Source organism: Cervus canadensis, chromosome 30, assembly GCF_019320065.1.
Source record: "Cervus canadensis isolate Bull #8, Minnesota chromosome 30, ASM1932006v1, whole genome shotgun sequence".
NCBI lineage: Eukaryota > Metazoa > Chordata > Mammalia > Artiodactyla > Cervidae > Cervus > Cervus canadensis.
Genome location: NC_057415.1, coordinates 34,102,843 through 34,120,120, shown reverse-complemented (window position 1 = coordinate 34,120,120; position 17,278 = coordinate 34,102,843). Strand labels below are relative to the sequence as shown.

At 41.7% G+C, this 17,278-nt stretch overlaps 1 protein-coding gene across 2 annotated transcripts in view; it reads right to left on the bottom strand.

The window, feature by feature from the left end:
• The window catches only part of SNX30 (sorting nexin family member 30), a 111,418-nt gene that overhangs the window by 36,170 nt on the left and 57,970 nt on the right, over positions 1–17,278 (bottom strand). For both annotated transcript variants that reach the window (XM_043453817.1, XM_043453818.1), the window contains exons 3-6: positions 16,944–17,054; positions 6,416–6,574; positions 3,397–3,592; positions 1,729–1,928 (exon numbers count right to left, since the gene is read on the bottom strand). In XM_043453817.1, the coding sequence (XP_043309752.1) occupies positions 1,729–1,928; positions 3,397–3,592; positions 6,416–6,574; positions 16,944–17,054 (666 nt within the window). The remainder of the gene's footprint in view (positions 1–1,728; positions 1,929–3,396; positions 3,593–6,415; positions 6,575–16,943; positions 17,055–17,278) is intronic.

Sequence of the window (17,278 nt, the reverse complement as noted above, 5' to 3'; positions counted from 1 at the left end):
CTAAACGCACCACACTGTCAGCTTCAATTAAATATTCGCTGACTACCTTCCATGAATAAGGCAGTGTGAGATATGAAGTATAGGGCCCTTCCCTAACTATTAAATAAAGCTTCTCCAACTCCTGGCCTGGTCATGACATCAGTGCTCAAAAAACACTGCTAGAACTTTGCTATGGACTCTAACGTGTTCTCTCTCCCAGCCCATCACTATCATAATCATATTTTATATACACGCTGTGTATAGAATGTGAGCCCATATAAGGACTCATCTGCAGATGTCTATAGCGTGTTTGAGTCCCGAGCCTGAGGGTAACTTTGGTACCCTTCTCTCTTAAGCACTGCTCACTCCACAGTATTCTTGGAAACACACATCTTCAACCACCAATCCAGCACAAGCTGTCTTCATTGTCCACTGAACATTATTCATCAGTTCCACATGGCCTCACGGTGCCTTTTTTCTGTGCTTTTTCCCTGCCTCTGAAGGGAACAGAATGCACCGTGCCACAACTACACTTAAAGACAACGTGAGCCTCAGCCTTGAAAAGCAGGAACTGATCCAGTTTCTCTCGCCAACAGTAAAGACACAAATATAAGGTGGCTGCTCATTAGACCTGGAACAGAGAAAAGATCTACCCATGAGCCTCTGCTTCTTCATCTATAAAAATGAGCAAGTTAGCCAAGATGAACCTTGCCCACCATCATAGGCGTCCCCCACAGCTACACTCTCCAACCCATCTAAGTGCAGGCTGGGGCAGTTTCTAATGCGGACATTAAAGCATTTGATCCTGTGCCTGAATCTTATCACTCCTGTCCTAAAATTTTACAATGATATGCTTTGGGTTGGTTTTTGGTCCAGTCCTTTTGCTGGGTAATCAACCTGTCCTTTTAATCTAAAGACTTATGCCCTTTGGTTTAGGGAAACTTTCTTGTATTGCTTCTTTCATAATTTCCTTTTCTCAGTTTCTCTGTTCTTTCAATCAAGAACTCTTATCAATCAGATGCTTGAACCTTTGAGATTAATCCTCTACATCTTTTATCATTCTTTCACATTTTCAGTATTTTTGCATATTTGTTCTACTTTCCAACTACATTTTTAATTTGTTTTACAATACTTTCCAAGATTTCCTCAGCCTCGTTTTCCAACTGTGCTCTTCAATTTTATTTTAGCAATCACACTTTAACTTCAAAGAGCTCTAATTATTATTCAATTGTTCTTTTCCCACAACATACTGTTCTTAATCAAATGCTATATCTCAAACTCTCAGAGAACTCTAGCTAGCTCCCCCTCTAAAATTCTAGTAAGAATCTCTTCCAAACTTTCTTCTTTTTTTTTCATTTAATTCACATACTTGTATTCACCATGTATTCTTTTTACATGTTCAAGAAAGAAGTCAGTCCACATGTCTGATCCTGCCCATCTAGAAAGAAGGAAACCTAAGTGAAGTGAAGTGAAGGTCACTCAGTCGTGTCCAACTCTTTGCGACTCTGTGGACTATACAGTCCATGGAATTCTCCAGGCCAGAATATTGGAGTGGGTAGCTGTTCCCTTCTCCGGGGGATCTTTCCAACCCAGGGATCGAACCCAGGTCTATCACATTTCAGGCAGATTCTTTACCAGCTGAGCCACCAGGGAATCCCGATACCACATGCAAATAGGCAATAACCAATCCGTTTTTGGCTACTGACAATAAAGAAAGTACCTAGGTGCACAAGCAGGGAGCCAGCTTACCTTCATGGAGTCAGAGTATAAAATGTATTCCCTGAGCACGGGTAGAAAGTCTTCTGTCATGTCGTCGGTCAGCTCCTCCAAGGCCGTAGAGCAGTTGCCGATGCAGGCAGACACACCCTCCAGGGGCTCCGCTAGCTCCCCCTCTAGCGCGCTCCACGTGGAGTACACGGGCCCGTATTCCCGCAGCTCCACAAGGTACTCTAAGGGGGGCAGGGAAACCAGCTGAGGTCTGGCTGGGCAGCAATCACCGGTACTCCTGACTCAATAACTACTGCAGCAAAGAGCTCTCTGAGCATGCTTGCCTTTAAACACAGCACTGATTGCAACAGAATATTTTTTACAATCTCTGTAAGCTGATGTTACAGCTAACATCATAACATCAATCAACTCCACTCCATAATGGGAATGTCAATGGGAATGTCATGCCTCTGGATAATGGGAGCCCATGCCTTCGGGGGGGAAAGTGCTGGGAGCGACATCCACTAAATATCTTCCAAAAAACCTACTCACCTACCCCTACAGTGAAGCAATATTTGACAGGCCATGGAAGCTGAGTTTCATATAGGTTTAGGGGGATGTTTTCAAAAGGAAAAAAAAAAAGAAAATCAGTCATGGTGGAAAAACAATGGAATTTTAGGAAATACTTGATATAAGAAAATGTGGTCTTACGTAGGCAGACTCGCTTTCTCACTCAGGGGTCACCCCAACACCTTGGGCCCATCAGAATTTACCCCATATGATCTTTAGGTGTGGGTGGTACCTAAAGCCATCTCTAAAACCTGCAGGCCTACATGAGACCAGCAGCAGGTACCGGAGAATTAAAACACAAAGAACAGGGCAATATGTTGTTTTATTTCTCTTCACAAAGAAAATCTGGCCATCAATTGTCACCAGGATTCTTGCCATTACAATAAAAAACTGCTGCCGTTTTTTAGTAACCAATGTACTGCAGCTACCAGGAAATCCTTTCCTACGTTTCACGTCACATGCCAGCATGATCACTAATACTGTTCAGGTGTGTTTGGCCTACACGTGTGTAAGACAAAAGGCCCCCACATTCTGGGAAACAGAAAAGCAAGTGGCCAAGAGAGGGGTGGGGATGAAGCAGTGGCAGCAACCAGGAAGGTTAAAGAAAGGCCTCGTAACTCCTCCGGTCAGGAAGAGTGGGCTTGAAATGAAGCCAAGGCGTGGCAGGTGAGTCAATTTCAAGTCTGAAACCTCCTTAGAATCAGAACTTTGGCAAACACAGGCTGTCCTTTTGAACCGCCTTTCTGCCAGAAAAGATACTTAAGTTTAATTTTTAAATGATCGGTCCCTATGGATGAGAGAGAGGATGGCATCCAACCATCTTATCCTCTGGCAATGGAAGAAGGAAAGTTGAGAGAGAGATAAAATTAGGAAAGCCTAGCGGCTCAAGAGTGGCTTTTTGCTGTGGTGAAATCAAACAGGATGAAATGCAGGGCCAGGGATGGAGTACAAAATTACCCTCTGGTTTTAACTACCTCCCCTGCTCCTTGTATATACGTGTGTGTGTTGGTTTTATGAGCATAGTGTGGCCTGGTTCTGCCACTCCAGCATTTCAGCAGTTTGATTCTGCCTGGCACACATGAGTGCCATTTTTGCAAACGTGGTCCATGGGCCTGACCCAGACCTTGACAGAGAGCTCACCTATTTCTTCCTTGATGATCCGCTGGGCTATTCGATCGATGGTTCCCAGCTTGAGCGCAAACGTGTCTAAGTACTCGCCGATGGCTGCGAATTCGAGAGGCCGACTTCTCAGCTTGTAGCCGCCAGCGACATGCTTGACCGACTCGCCCACCCGAGTCAGCAATGCCATCCCTTGCTTCTTGTGGGCGTTCAGGTCCTAAGGATAACACACGGACAAGACAGAACTCAAAGGGCTCACCCGCTCACACGGCCAGGATTCAGTAAACCCATTCCTTTAGGAAATGGAGGACTCAGGAAATAAGGGACTGGGGACTCCCTGGTGGACCCGTGGTTAAAAATCCACCTGGTGATGCAGGAGAGGTGGGGGGCTTCAGTCCCGTTGGGGAACTAAGCTCCTGAATGTTGCGGTACAACGAAGATGCGACACAGCCAAATAAAGAAATATTTTAATTATTAAAAAAGAAAAAGAAAAGTAGCTGAGTTAGGTAAGGGACTAACCACACACACACAGACACACACGCGTCTCCTCGCCTTTGTCACTGTGGCCACCACGCTCACACCCCTGCACCTGTACGCCAGGTCTCCTTCTCCAGAGCTGGACTCCCACCTTTCCAATAAGGAACACTGACCCCGCACACTTCCCTTTAATCACAACTGTTTAAATACAACTTTTTAGAGAGTCCCTTTCTCCTGTACAAAATATCCTAAACTGTCTTTAGGAGCAAAATTCAAGAGCTGAGATTCATTCATTTATATCCAACCGAAGCCACGTAAGGGAAGTGGAGGGTGGCAGGCAGGACGCGGTGACAGGAAAGGCCGTGCGACAAAACCCAGTGAGCGCTCCCTGACGTCAGAAATCAGGGCAGTGTCTATTCTAGGGAGGAGGGGGGTGGGAGTGACTGGGAGCAGGGGCTTCCAGGGCGCTGGAGATTTTCTATCTTGATACAGGTAGCGATCACAAAGGTATGTTCATTTTCTGATCATTTATTGAGCTATGATTGGCATACTTTTCTGTACGTGAGTTCTCCTTCAATAACAAAGCTGAAGACATTTAAAACATCAGTTCATCTTGCTTGGCCCACAAATAAAAAACACGCATACCAAAAAAAAAAAAAAAAAAAACCCTTCCTATTTATTTTTCACACAAATTCCTAGTGACCAAGCTTTCTCCTGCTTTGTCCTTTTATTCAATAAAAATGATGAAACTTGAGGGCTTGCCTGGTGAAGAACCTGTAATCTGGTTGAAACGGTGTGTTGTACTTCTGGAGAACAGGGGAGACTTTACTTTGGGTTCACTCTGGAAGAACTGTGCCGGAGGAGCAGTTCACCAGGAAATATTTATTTTTTAAAAAGAACACAAGTTTGAACTGTGGAGGGAGGGCTTCCAGGGAAAAGAGGAGATGAATAAGAATGTCATCCAGGAGGCTGAGTGCCAACTGAGGTTTGGGAAAACAAACCAACCAACCAACCAACCATGACACTGGCGGACTTTGGCATGTGGTCCTCGCTGTCTGGAGAATGGCATTCCCTCTAAGGTCTTTATGTCAGGTGATGCTGTTTGTAAATATTTCTCAATTTGGGATTTTGAAAAAGAAAACTGGAAAGTACCTGGACCTCAATATCCTTGCCAATGTGGGATGAATTACTACGGCCTGAACATGAGACTAGGAGGCATGAGAATAAGCGGATGGCGGGCGGAAGAGCGCGGGCCTGAGAGCCTGAACACGGCTCTCCCTTCTGCAGACAGTCAGAGCTGAGCACCTCAGGTTCTGGACCAGTTCTGCCAAGAGGGAAGTCCAGAGAACAGTCAGGGGATGGCCACCTTGAGTCTGCTGCATCCCGTAGGTTTTGGGCTGTCATATTTTTGTTGTCATTTGTTTCTAGGAATTTTTTTTATTTCCCTTTTTATTTCTTTAGTAACCTTTTCGTTATTTAAAAATGTATTGTTTAATCTCCATGTGTTTGTGTTTTTTACAGCTTTTTGTCCCTGTAATTGATATCTAGTCTCATAGTATTGTGGCCAGAAAAGATGCCTGATAGGATTTCAATGATGCCTGATAATGATTTCAATTTTCTTAAATTTACTGAGGGGGGAGATGGTCAACTTGAGCCTGACTATGTAGAATCCAGCACCTGTGTTCATCCTAACTGTTTCCCTGGCAAGTGCCTGGAAAATGACCACCTACTAGGAACTTGGCTGCAGGTAAGTAATGCTATATTCATTGGAAGGACTGATGCTGAAGCTGAAACTCCAATACTTTGGCCACCTGATGCGAAGAGCTGACTCATTTGAAAAGACCCTGATGCTGGGAAAGATTGGGGGCACGAGGAGAAGGGGACCACAGAGGATGAGATGGTTGGATGGCATCACCGACTCGATGGACATGGGTTTGGGTGGACTCCGGGAATTGGTGATGGACAGGGAGGCCTGGCATGCTGCGGTTCATGGGGTCGCAAAAGGTCGGACACGACTGAGCGACTGAACTGAAGTAATGCTAAACTCCTCTTGGTCAGGTGGTCCGATACCCAGGAAAACTGTGGCCTCAGGAGCCACAAAGACCCAGTTTACATCCCAGTGATGCCAGCTGAACTCATATGCACACCCTGACTTCAGCCTCCTCACCCGTGAAATGAGACTCTGAGCCAACCCTCATGATGTTCCTGTGAAAAACGTCCTTACCAAACACTCAATGAACATTCTTGCCCTTTCATGCCCATTGTTGATCAGAATGGCCTTGCCCAGTAATATTGCTGGTAAGTGTTCAGGAAAACATCTCTGCTTTTGGCAAGTGAAAATAGTCTAACTTCCTCAGCTGCTGCAGGGGGAGAGTTCTCCTGAATTCTAACACGGAAACCATGCCAGGCAGATGAGCACCAAGAAAAAACACGAAAGACACAAACCCAGAGCAATTCTGTCATCCACTTACTACAGGTGTGCCTTGGATAGATCAGCACAGCTTTTAAGGGAGAGTAGAAAGAATGCTAATTTGGGGGAGGACTATGAAAGAGTCTGCCTTACCTTGGCAGTAAGGAAAACATTAAAGTGTTCATTGAAGGAGAGTACAGGGTGATCTGTAATTCTTTTCAGGAATTTATCCAAAGCTTTTCTTCTGGTCTCCACAAACTCTTCTGAAAATCGATCCACGACACCTTTCACCACAAACTTCTCAGGAAGTGGCTACAATGACATGAAGAAAAATATTCAGAGTAATTGATAGGAAGGTGCAAAGAAACACTAGGCTAACAAATAAGTCCTGGGACCCATCCGTCAAGAATAGTCTTTCTTAAATCAGTTAGATCTTTATGTAGTCATCAGTATAAACAAGACTGAAAAAATGCCAATAGGGTAAAATTACAACTACACTGTCCATTTCATAACAATAATAAAAAATGAAACTGTAGAGCATGGTCTCTGGAATACCAAAATTAGTCAGGTAACATCTATCAGCAAATCCAGTTGTTATCTTTATGTCGCTTGATGCACAGGTGACAAAGTGGGAAGTTAGGGCAAAATAAGAAAGACAGGAAAGGAGCCAGACACAAGCCATATTATTTAAACATCTTAAGATTCTACTTCTAGTTAAAGGAATAAAAGAATTTGGTAAATGAAAAAATAAGCATATTAGGGAAACCCCTGTGTCTATAAAATACCCTCTTTTCCAAAGCCTTTTTTTTTCTATTCAGGTTTATGTTTAAAAGTTCTTAATAATATAACTTACTTTACTCCTTACTCTAATTTCTTCATTGTCTTTACTTCGAGCCAATATTGTGGGCAATTTAATACTACCTGACCGCCAAGGGATCTTTGAGCTTTAACCTATTTCCGTAGCAGCTTCATTAAAAGGTCTTCCTCATCACTGCCACCACAGGGAAAGAGAGTATCCACTAATGCACAATTTGCAAGTGTTTTGATCATGAAATATTAAAAGAACATTTACATTTTAAAAAGGTTAAGTGACCCAGTAGACATCCGTCCAAAGAAAACATGCAAATAGCCAAAATGCACATGAAAACATGCTCGACATTATTAGTCATTAGGGAAATACAAACCAAAGTCACAGTGAGATCACATTTCACACCCATTAGGATGACCATAATAGAGACGGAGAAAGACAGGAAAGGAGAAGAAACAAGTGTTGATGAGGAGACCAAAAAACTGGAACAAGCATTTAAGTCTGCAACCTCCTTAAATTCTGTAATATGTCTATAAAGATTTTTTTTTTTAAGTTATAAACCCTTAAGGGCATGAGTGCGTGCACAAGCATACACAAATGTTGAAATAAGATACATGACCAAGAACTTAGCCCCCAAAGTAGAACCCTAAGCACTTAAGAGTGGGGAAAGCCAGGAGGCGACCCAGATTTTATAACACAGGACGTCTGAAATGTCTAGGAAATGGCAATCCCAGCACTCCTGGGAAAGCAGCACTTGGGTATGAGAGAATTCAACAGCCTCAACCTGAAGAGCTTTGGAAAGACCATTTGTTTTTGATCTCAGGAGTCAAGACTCTACTGGGTACCAGCTTTGCCTCTGTGCCTCAGCTTGCTACAGAGAACATCCCCATGCCCAGAGCTAACTGTTTCATCTGCGCCCATCAGTTCACTGCCTTGCACCTGTCGTCAGCAGTTAGTTACTCCTCCTCTGCTGTTCGTCTTCAACATCCCATCTAGCTCTATTCCGAGTCTACAAAAACATGGTTGGTTCTCTTGCTACTGACCATGAAAAAAAAAAAATCTATCTCTTAACCTTATATCTTCTCCACTCTCCTTCCTGTCTCATTCAACGTTTTTGAAAAGAATCATTTACCTTTACTTTCACTCTTTCCCCTTGATTTCTCCACCCCTAAAGAGTTGGTGATGGACAGGGAGGCCTGGCGTGCTGCGACTCATGGGGTCACAAAGAGCCGGACACGACTGAGCGACTGAACTGAACTGAACCGAACCTTTCTTTACCCCAAAATGAAGCCATCTGTGATACTGCCTTCAAGGCTGCATTTCTCTGCCCCATCCCTGCCTAATGCAGAAACCACTCTTCTCAAGATTATCAAAACTTTCTAATCACCAAATCCAGTGATATTTCTATCTCATGAGTCCTGCTGAGCATACTCCCATCTGCTTATGCTGAAGAATAATTAGGGAAAAGGTCTAACGAGCAAATAAGTAGTCAGGTGTGCCTCATTTCACATAACAGACAACTTTCTGAAAATAGTTATCCATTCTTCAGATTTAGTACCTTGAACATGGTTTAATGAACCAAAGAAGCTTGCTAGTTAAAGGAACCTGGGAGTGAATGCTTCTGCAGACAGAATTTCCCTCTGTAATAAGCAATCTTATCGTCAAATGTCTGTGGCTTCATAAACACGTTTCTTCCCATTTCAAGCTTCCTTAAAAGAATACACCTACTCTCTTCCTCACCCTTATAATTACCTACTGGGTTGTTTATGCGTAGGAATCTGAAGTAAAAGTCACTCAGTTGTGTCCTACTCTTTGTGACCCCATGAACTATATAGGCCATGGAATTCTCTAGGCCTGAATACTGGAGTGGGTAGCCTATCCCTTCTCCAGCGGATCTTCTGGACCCAGGAATTGAATCCAGGTCTCCTGCATTGCAGGTGGATTCTTTACCAACTGAGCTATCAGGGAAGCCCACATATGAATCTGGATTGGGGGTCAAGTCGAGGGCGACTATACCCCGTAAATGAAATAATACAAGTGAAGAGCTCAACACTGCTCCCAGCACATGGTGGATGTCAAATGAATGCCACCTATCTGTATTAACTTGTAAATTCTGAGGACGGAAAGCAAAAAAGGAAGTGGACTAAACAGCAGAACTTCCATATATGTTTTAAGCCAAAGTTTTTTTTTTTTTTAATATCACCTGGGATAACATTTCAAATCCACTAGGACTGCCATAAAAGGCGGGAAAGAAAGGAAAATCACGAGTGTTGGCACATACACAGAGAAATGGAAATTCTCACACATTGCTGGCAGGAACGTAAAACGGTACAGCCACTGGCGCAACAGCTCAGCGGTTTCTCAGAAACTTAAACTTAGAATTACCATATGATCGAGCAATTCTATTCCGTGGTATATAGCCAAAATCACCAAAAGCAAGTTTTCACACAAAAACTTGTATAGCAAATGTTCAAGCAGCGTTATTCATAATATTTGGGTTGGGGAAAAAGAAGGGATTGGAAGTGATCACTTAATGGGTATGGGACTTCTTTCTGGGGTGATGAAAATATTTTGAAATTAGATAGTGATGGTGATTGCAAAACACTGTGAATATAATAAAAGCCACTGAATTATATACACTTTGGTGAATTTTATGTTATGTGAGTTTTATCTTAATTAAAAAAAAAAAATTGAAGGATGGAACCAGATGTCAGAGAGGAGAGGAGATGTAATGCCACTGGCTCTGAAGATGGAGGAATGGGCCTGAGTCAAGCAATGCAGGCAGCCTCCAGAAGATGGAAAGGGGAAGAACAAACTCCCCCCTAGAAACTTCAGAAGAGATACCAGCCCCATATATATTAATATACCAACTATTCCGCTAAGCCGCCTGCAGTGCAGGAGACCAGGGTTCACTTCCTGGGTCCAGAAGATCCGCTGGAGAAGGAATAGGCTACACACTCCAGTATTCTTGATATTAGTCCATGGAGACTGATTTTGCACTCTTGACTTCCAGAACTATTAGATTAAAAAAATGTTGTTTAAGTCACTTTTTTGGGGAAAAAAAAAATCACCTCGTGTGGGGATGAGGGCGTGGGTAGGGACAGAGATGAAACAAGACTGGTCATGAGTTGATACGTGCTAAAACTAGGTGATGAGTACATGAGGGGTCACTGCACTGAACAGACTTTGACATTTTCCATAGTGAAGTTTTTTAAAAACTGTATATGCATATATATGTTGGAGCTTTCAAAAATCCTATTTGCAAAATGCTACAATAATCTATTAAATATACCAAGGCTTAATCTTAAAACATTTACATTTTAGAGCACTGAAGACTCTGGTAAAGCACTTTCATATATACCATACTTCATGTTAGTTTATAAGAAAGCATTTTATAATCTATGAAACAAAAGTATGGTAGATTGTTGCAGAAAAGCTACTGTTTCTGGGTAGGAAATCTGGACGAAGATTTCAACTGCTCAGTCTTTATGTGTCCAAAGTCCTCTTGTCATTTTTTAAATTGCTTCTTCTATGCACTTTGACAAATATTTACTGCATAGCCGCTACATGACAGAAAACTATTTTTCCTATTCATATCAAACTAACAGAAAATATTGCTCCTAACCTAAAATAAGTAATGAACAAATAAAAGAGCATCAAGATTAAAAGGAAATCTTAACTATCTGAAACAACATAGATGGACTTGGAGGGTATTATACTGAGTGAAGTAAGTCATACAGAGAAAGACAAACACTGTATGATGTCACTTATAACCCCGTGGTCACATACGGGTGTGAGAGCTGGACCGTAAAGAAGGCTGAGTGCTGAAGAACTGATGCCTTCGAACTGTGGCGCTGGAAAAGACTCCTGAGACTCCCCTGCACAGCAAAGAGATCAAACCAGTCAATCTTAAGGGAAATCAACCCTGAATACTCGTTGGAAGGACTGATGCTGAAGCTGAAACTCTAGTGTTTCGGTCATCTGATGCGAACAGCTGACTCACCAGAAAAGTCCCTGATGCTGGGAACGACTGAGGGCAGAAGGAGAAGACGGCATCAGAGGACGAGATGGCTGGATCACTGATGCAATGGACATGAACTTGGGCAAACTTCAAGAGACAGTGAGGGGGGAAAAAAAAAGAGAGAGAGAGAGACAGTAAGGGAGAGAGAGGCCTGGCATGCTGCAGTCCCTGGGGTCATAAAGAGTCAAGACTGGGCGACTGAACATCATCACCACCTACACGCGGAATCTAAAAGATACAACAAACTAGTGACTGTAACCAAAACAGAAACAGACTCACAGATACAGAAAGCAAGCTAGCAGTTACCAGTGGGGAGAGGGGAGAGGCAATTACAGAAGTAGGAGAATAAGAGGTACAAACTATTAGGTGTAAAATAAGCTACAAGAATATACTGTACAACAGTGGAAATATAGCCAATATTCCATGGTAACTATAAGTGGAGCATAACCTTTAAAAACTGTGAATCACTACACTGTACACCTGTCATTTATATAATATTGTACCTCAACTATACTTCAATAAAATTAAAAAAAAATTTCTTCCTATAAAGAACAGTCATTGATTTAATTCAAGGTCCAACCAGTGAATTCACTGCTTATTAACTTACGTGCCTGATAAGCTAAAAGCACATATATTGAACAGTACAAAAAGAGGAACCAACTAGAGAGTGAAGTTAGACATTTTACTGATTATTTCATATTAAGAAAAACAAACACTGCATTACAAATTTCTCCTTATTAATTCCTATGAGTTTACCGCCACCCAAAACATAAATGGGTCCATAATACACATAAATGCAGCCTTCTAGAAAAGCTCCCATCATAAAAATTGAAGCAAGCATTAAATTTCCAAGTGAAATTAAAAACTAAAGATTTTAATAAATGTATTTGCTTCATTTCCAAAATCTGTGTCCATCAAGTTATGAAATCTCTCTGCTGTGTAATGAGTTGTGCCCTAGTTAATGAAGCAGTGTTAAAGCCAACTTCTAAGACAAAATGTAAATTAAAAAGCAAAAACCACATCACAGTGAAGACTCTGGCGGCTCCCACTGTCAGATTACAAAGAAAAACAAAGTGAACTGCCACTACGCGACGACAAACATACACATCCAGCACACCTCTAGCTTTGGGATGCCACTTGAAAACCATCTGATTCTTTCTGCTTTTCAAATTCCAGACAAGCAAAGCAATATAAAAAGAGAAATTTTTTTTTTGCAGCACCAGAGAATATAATGATACTGTTAATAGGACAGAATTTTTTAAAGACACAAAGCAGAAGAGAGCGGGTTGAGAGAAAAACCCATCACTATTAACCATCTTGTGATACTATTCAGGGAAAGCAACAGTTGACTTAGGAAGTAAGGGATTGAGTTTCCCTGGTAGAGACCCAGAAGCTACCAAGTTCAGAGCCACCGGGGCTGAAAATAGGGCAAGCGTCAGGGCAGCCAATGGGAAGAAGCGAATGAAAGAAGTTGGGGGCCTCCCCAGAACCACAGTCTGGCTGGCTGTGTATCTACCATTTCACGTGGCTCCAGGGAAGCCCTCCAAAAAGTGGGGACTTTATCTCCGTGCTCCTAACGTAAGCAGCCGGCTCTGAAAGCTCAGGAACTCTCACAAAATTTTAACCACAGCTGACTAAATTGGCAAAAAAAAAAAAAAAACACACCACATCAAAAAATTCATTTCTCCACCATCATTCCCAATTTTCCAGCTGATTCACTAAAGGTCTAAAATTCACTTGAAAAATAAAGCATGTGCAAATAGCCAGAAAAACTCAGAAAACAAAGAATACTGTGAGGAGAGGTAAGGACCTATCCCACCAGATGCTGATACATTCTGTAAACTTATAATAATTCAATAGTGTAGCAGGGATACCACACTGAAGAGCTCGATGAACCAGAAGGTTCAGAAACAGCCCAAGACTATACAAATCTAATGCATGACAGAGTCTAATACATGAGCTATGATATAGGTGACTGGCTACTCCTAAGTGGTTGTGGGACAACTCACCATCCGAAAAAAATAAGATCTTCCCATCTCCCATCAAAATACACTCGAGCTTTAAGCACTAAACATGAGGACATAAAAGTAACAGAAGAAAATATATAACCTTTTTTTTTTTAAACATCCTAGGTTAGAAACAAGCTTCAAAGCCAGAAACTGTATGGGAAAAATTACCTTGGCTGGGAGGGAAGGGATATTATCTATTACAGAGTCAAGTTGAAGACAAAAGGTAACTAAGAAAAAACAGACATTCTCAACTGGGTTAATGTTCTTTGCAGATATACAGAGTATTCACAAAACAATGAGGAAAAACATTTAAAAATGAAGAGGCAATTCGTAAAAGAAATGCCAGCCTCCAGTAAAGTCACAGGAAGATATCCAGCTTCACTCACTGGATAATGAAAACTAACTGTACAAAAACAAACTCAAATTATAAAAATTTTAGAGAGCAACATAGATGTAAATCTCTATGACCTGGGATAAGGCAATGGTTTCTTAGCTAAAACACCAAAAGCACACACAAAGTAAAATAGGTAAACCGGACTTCATTAAAAAATTTAAAACGTTGTACTTCACAGGATACCATCAAGAAAATAAAGAGACAAGTCATTAAATGGGAGAAAACTTTTGCAAATCATATATCTGAGAAGGGACTAGTATCCTGATTATATAAAGAACCATTTTAATGCAATAATAAAAAGACAACTTGATGCTAGAGAGGACTCTTGAGAGTCACTTGGACTGCAAGGAGCAAACCAGTCAATCCTGAAGGAAATCAACCCTGAATATTCACTGGGAGCACTCATGCTGAAGCTCCAAAACTATGGCCTCCTGATGCAAAGAGACAACTCGCTGGGAGAAGACTGGGGAATGTTGGAAACTGGGAAATGCTGGGAAAGACTGAAGTAGAAGAAGAAGGGAGCGAACGAGGATGAGACGGTTGGATGTTAGCTGTCAGGGAAATGCAAATCAAAACCAGAGAGAGATACCAATCCATCCCCACTAGGGTGGCTGTTATCAAAAAGAAAGGTTATAACCAGGGTTGATGCAGATGTGGAGGAAACAGAACCCTCACACACGGCTGGCATGAACGTAAAATGATGCAGCCACTTTGGAAAACAGTCTGGCAGTTCCTCAAAAGGTTAAATACACAGTTAAACATGATTCAGCAATTACAGTCTTAGGTATACACCCGAGAAAAATGAAAACATGTGTCCACACAATAACTCACACATGGACGTTCATTGCAGCATTACTCACAGCAGCCAAAAAGTGAAAACAACCCAACTGTCCATCAAAGGGAGCGAACAGAGAAAATGTGATAAATCCATAGAAGGGACGCTCATCTGACGATAAAAACAAAGTACTGACTGACACGTGCTAGAACATAAATGAACCCTGAAAACACTATGCTATGAAAAAAAAACTGTCACAAAAGACCACTGTGTATGATTCTCCTTATATGAAATGTCCAGAAATAGGCACAACTATAGAGACAGCATGTAAAGTAGTGGTCGCCAGGCGCTGGGGAAGACAGGGTTTGGAATTAACAGGCAAGGAGTAAGAGGTTTCTTTTAGGGGTGATGAAAAGGTTCTAAAACTGATCTGCTGATGGCTCTATGAATACACTAAAAGCTCTTGACTTGTATTTTCAAATGGGTGAATTGTATGGTATATGAATCAGATCTCAATAAAGCTTTTCCAAAAAAAAAAACCAGAAATGAAAATTTAAACAATAATTATGTTATATGTTTACTGGGTCTCCCTCTGATAATAAACTCTCCTGGATAGGAGTCTTTGTCCATCTTATAACCCCCTCACCTTCCCAAGGGTGGTAAAAGGACCAACACAAAGTAGATTATTAATAACAGACAATCACCTCCTAGTAAAGCTGCTGTAAAATGAACTTCTGGGGGGAAAAAAAATAGTTTGTTTCCAGTCTGACTTTCATGTTTAAGTCAGAGATGCTCTCCTACACTGAATCTATCTCCTCCCCAGATATGCTCTAAGAATTTATGAAGAAATTTATATTTTAACATGCTTCAAAAGTACCTTCTACTGGTTAAAGATACAGACTTAAAAATTCACCTTGGGCATTCTGGCTTCAGTGTCTATACATGAGGCGACTATGTTTTGCCAGCAGGTGTCGCTGTCTAACTTTTGATCTTTAAGTGCGGAACTTCAAATTCACCTAGTTGCCAGGAGGTGGCGCATTAACTCCCCTTATGCATAGTATGAACTACACATAAAGAGCAACTTTGTTCCAATACAGTCCAGAGGAGAGAAAAAAAGAGTAACTGCACAGCGGAAAACCTGACAAGATTACCTCCAATGATGTGAACAAGATTAACATCAACAGTGATAAATACCGTTAATGATACTCATGTACCCTTGACATGATGTAATGAGGATTGTACTTAACCTCTGTGCTTTTCCTCCACAAGACACTTCACGCCTGGCTAACTGCGAGGAAAACACCAGACAAATCTCAACTGAGGGACATTCCACAAAATGCCTGACCAGTACTCCTCGAAGCTATCCAGGTCATCCCAAACCAGGAAAGCCTGAGAAACCGTCACAACCAAGAATGGCCTGGGACTAAGGAAACACGATAACTAAATGTAACGTGGTACTGGTTCGTTATTTGTGACCAACGTGCCATGCTAACAGGAAATGTTAATAATGAGCAAAACTGGCTGTGAAGCCTATGAGAGCTCACTGTACTGTCTTCTCAATAATTCTGTAAATCTGAAACTTTTCTAAAAGTCTATTTAAAAAAATTCACTAGCTGCCAATTTTGCCAAATTAATATTTTTAAGGAATAGTTCCAACTGCTTACAAACTATAGGCTTTTTTTTTTTTCTTTTGGCATGTCTTTAAGTGATCAGAAGAAGGAAAAGGAAAACTTTAGACTTCAAGAGCAGAGGGAATGGGAGTGGGGAATGAGGGGTGGGGTTTCTTCTCATCACAGCACTAGCAACATGGCCACTTCTGCTTGAAAATTAAGAAAACTGCCAGTGTTCACAGCATAATCAGCCTCTTCCAACCATGAGGGGATGACTGGAAGATGCAGTAGGCAGTGCTGAGAAGTCACCCAGCCAAGGTTTTTACTGAAAGATAAAGCCCTGCTGAAGTGTTTCATGACCCAAATTTCCCTAAAGCCCCAAAGCTCAAGAAACATCTAGGATCTAAATAGTTATTTATACTTCAAAAAGAAAGTAGTCAGAGAAGTACTCCACATGTATGCTGATTTTAAGTAGTCTTTTAAATTTTATTTGCTCTAGTTTTTTTTTTTTAATGTGCAATTGAACTGAACTGAAAGTAACGGATGAGTAGTGTGCTTCTTCAATAAATAGAGTTAGATGGCTTTGGGTTTGTTGTTTTAAAGGAAAAGCTATGGTTGATGGATTCTGTGCTAGATTCCTGCTCCCTGAACTACCCACGTCTAAAGAAAGCCCGGCCAGCTGTAATCTGAGGCATCTTTCTCCACCTGGTGGCAGCTCTCCAAACCTCAGAACTGTATCTAGGAAGGGTGAAACAGCCAGCCTTTGAGGCGGCAGCAAATGAGAACTAGGACTCTCCATACCTAAAAAAAAAATCTCCTTGTCACATGGAATACGAAAATCTACCCCACTCCACCCAAGAAACCAGCATACTGCATAGCAGATCAGAAGTCAAAACCCAAAATGTGAACTAATTATACAGCATCCACAAAATGAACAGTTGATGAGTGGATTTGGTATAAAATGTAAGGCAGTGTTGGCCCATAATTTGAGGGGTGAGAGTTGAGTGGACAGGAAAGAGAAAGAAGGAAAAGTGAGTAACAAGCTGTACTGACTTAGTACCTACGGGAATGAGATGAGTGGGCTGGGATTCTTCCAGTTTGTTCCTCAACCAGTCAAAATCCTGGTATCTTCGACGGACAGAATATTCTGGCAGGTCAAACTCCACCCGAGTACTCTGCAGATGAGAAGAGCAGAAGACAATCAGGGTAAGGAAAAAGCAGCTGTCTTGGCAGAAGGGAAGGAAAAAAGCTCTTTCTGGATAACCTAACTGGGCTGTTAGAACACACTTTCTTCCACCTAACACGCTAGCCACACGGCAGGGCTTACCAGGATGGAATGACGAGTCTAGGCGTGGGGTCCAGTTAAACATTTCAGGGATCTATACGGAAAACGTCGAGG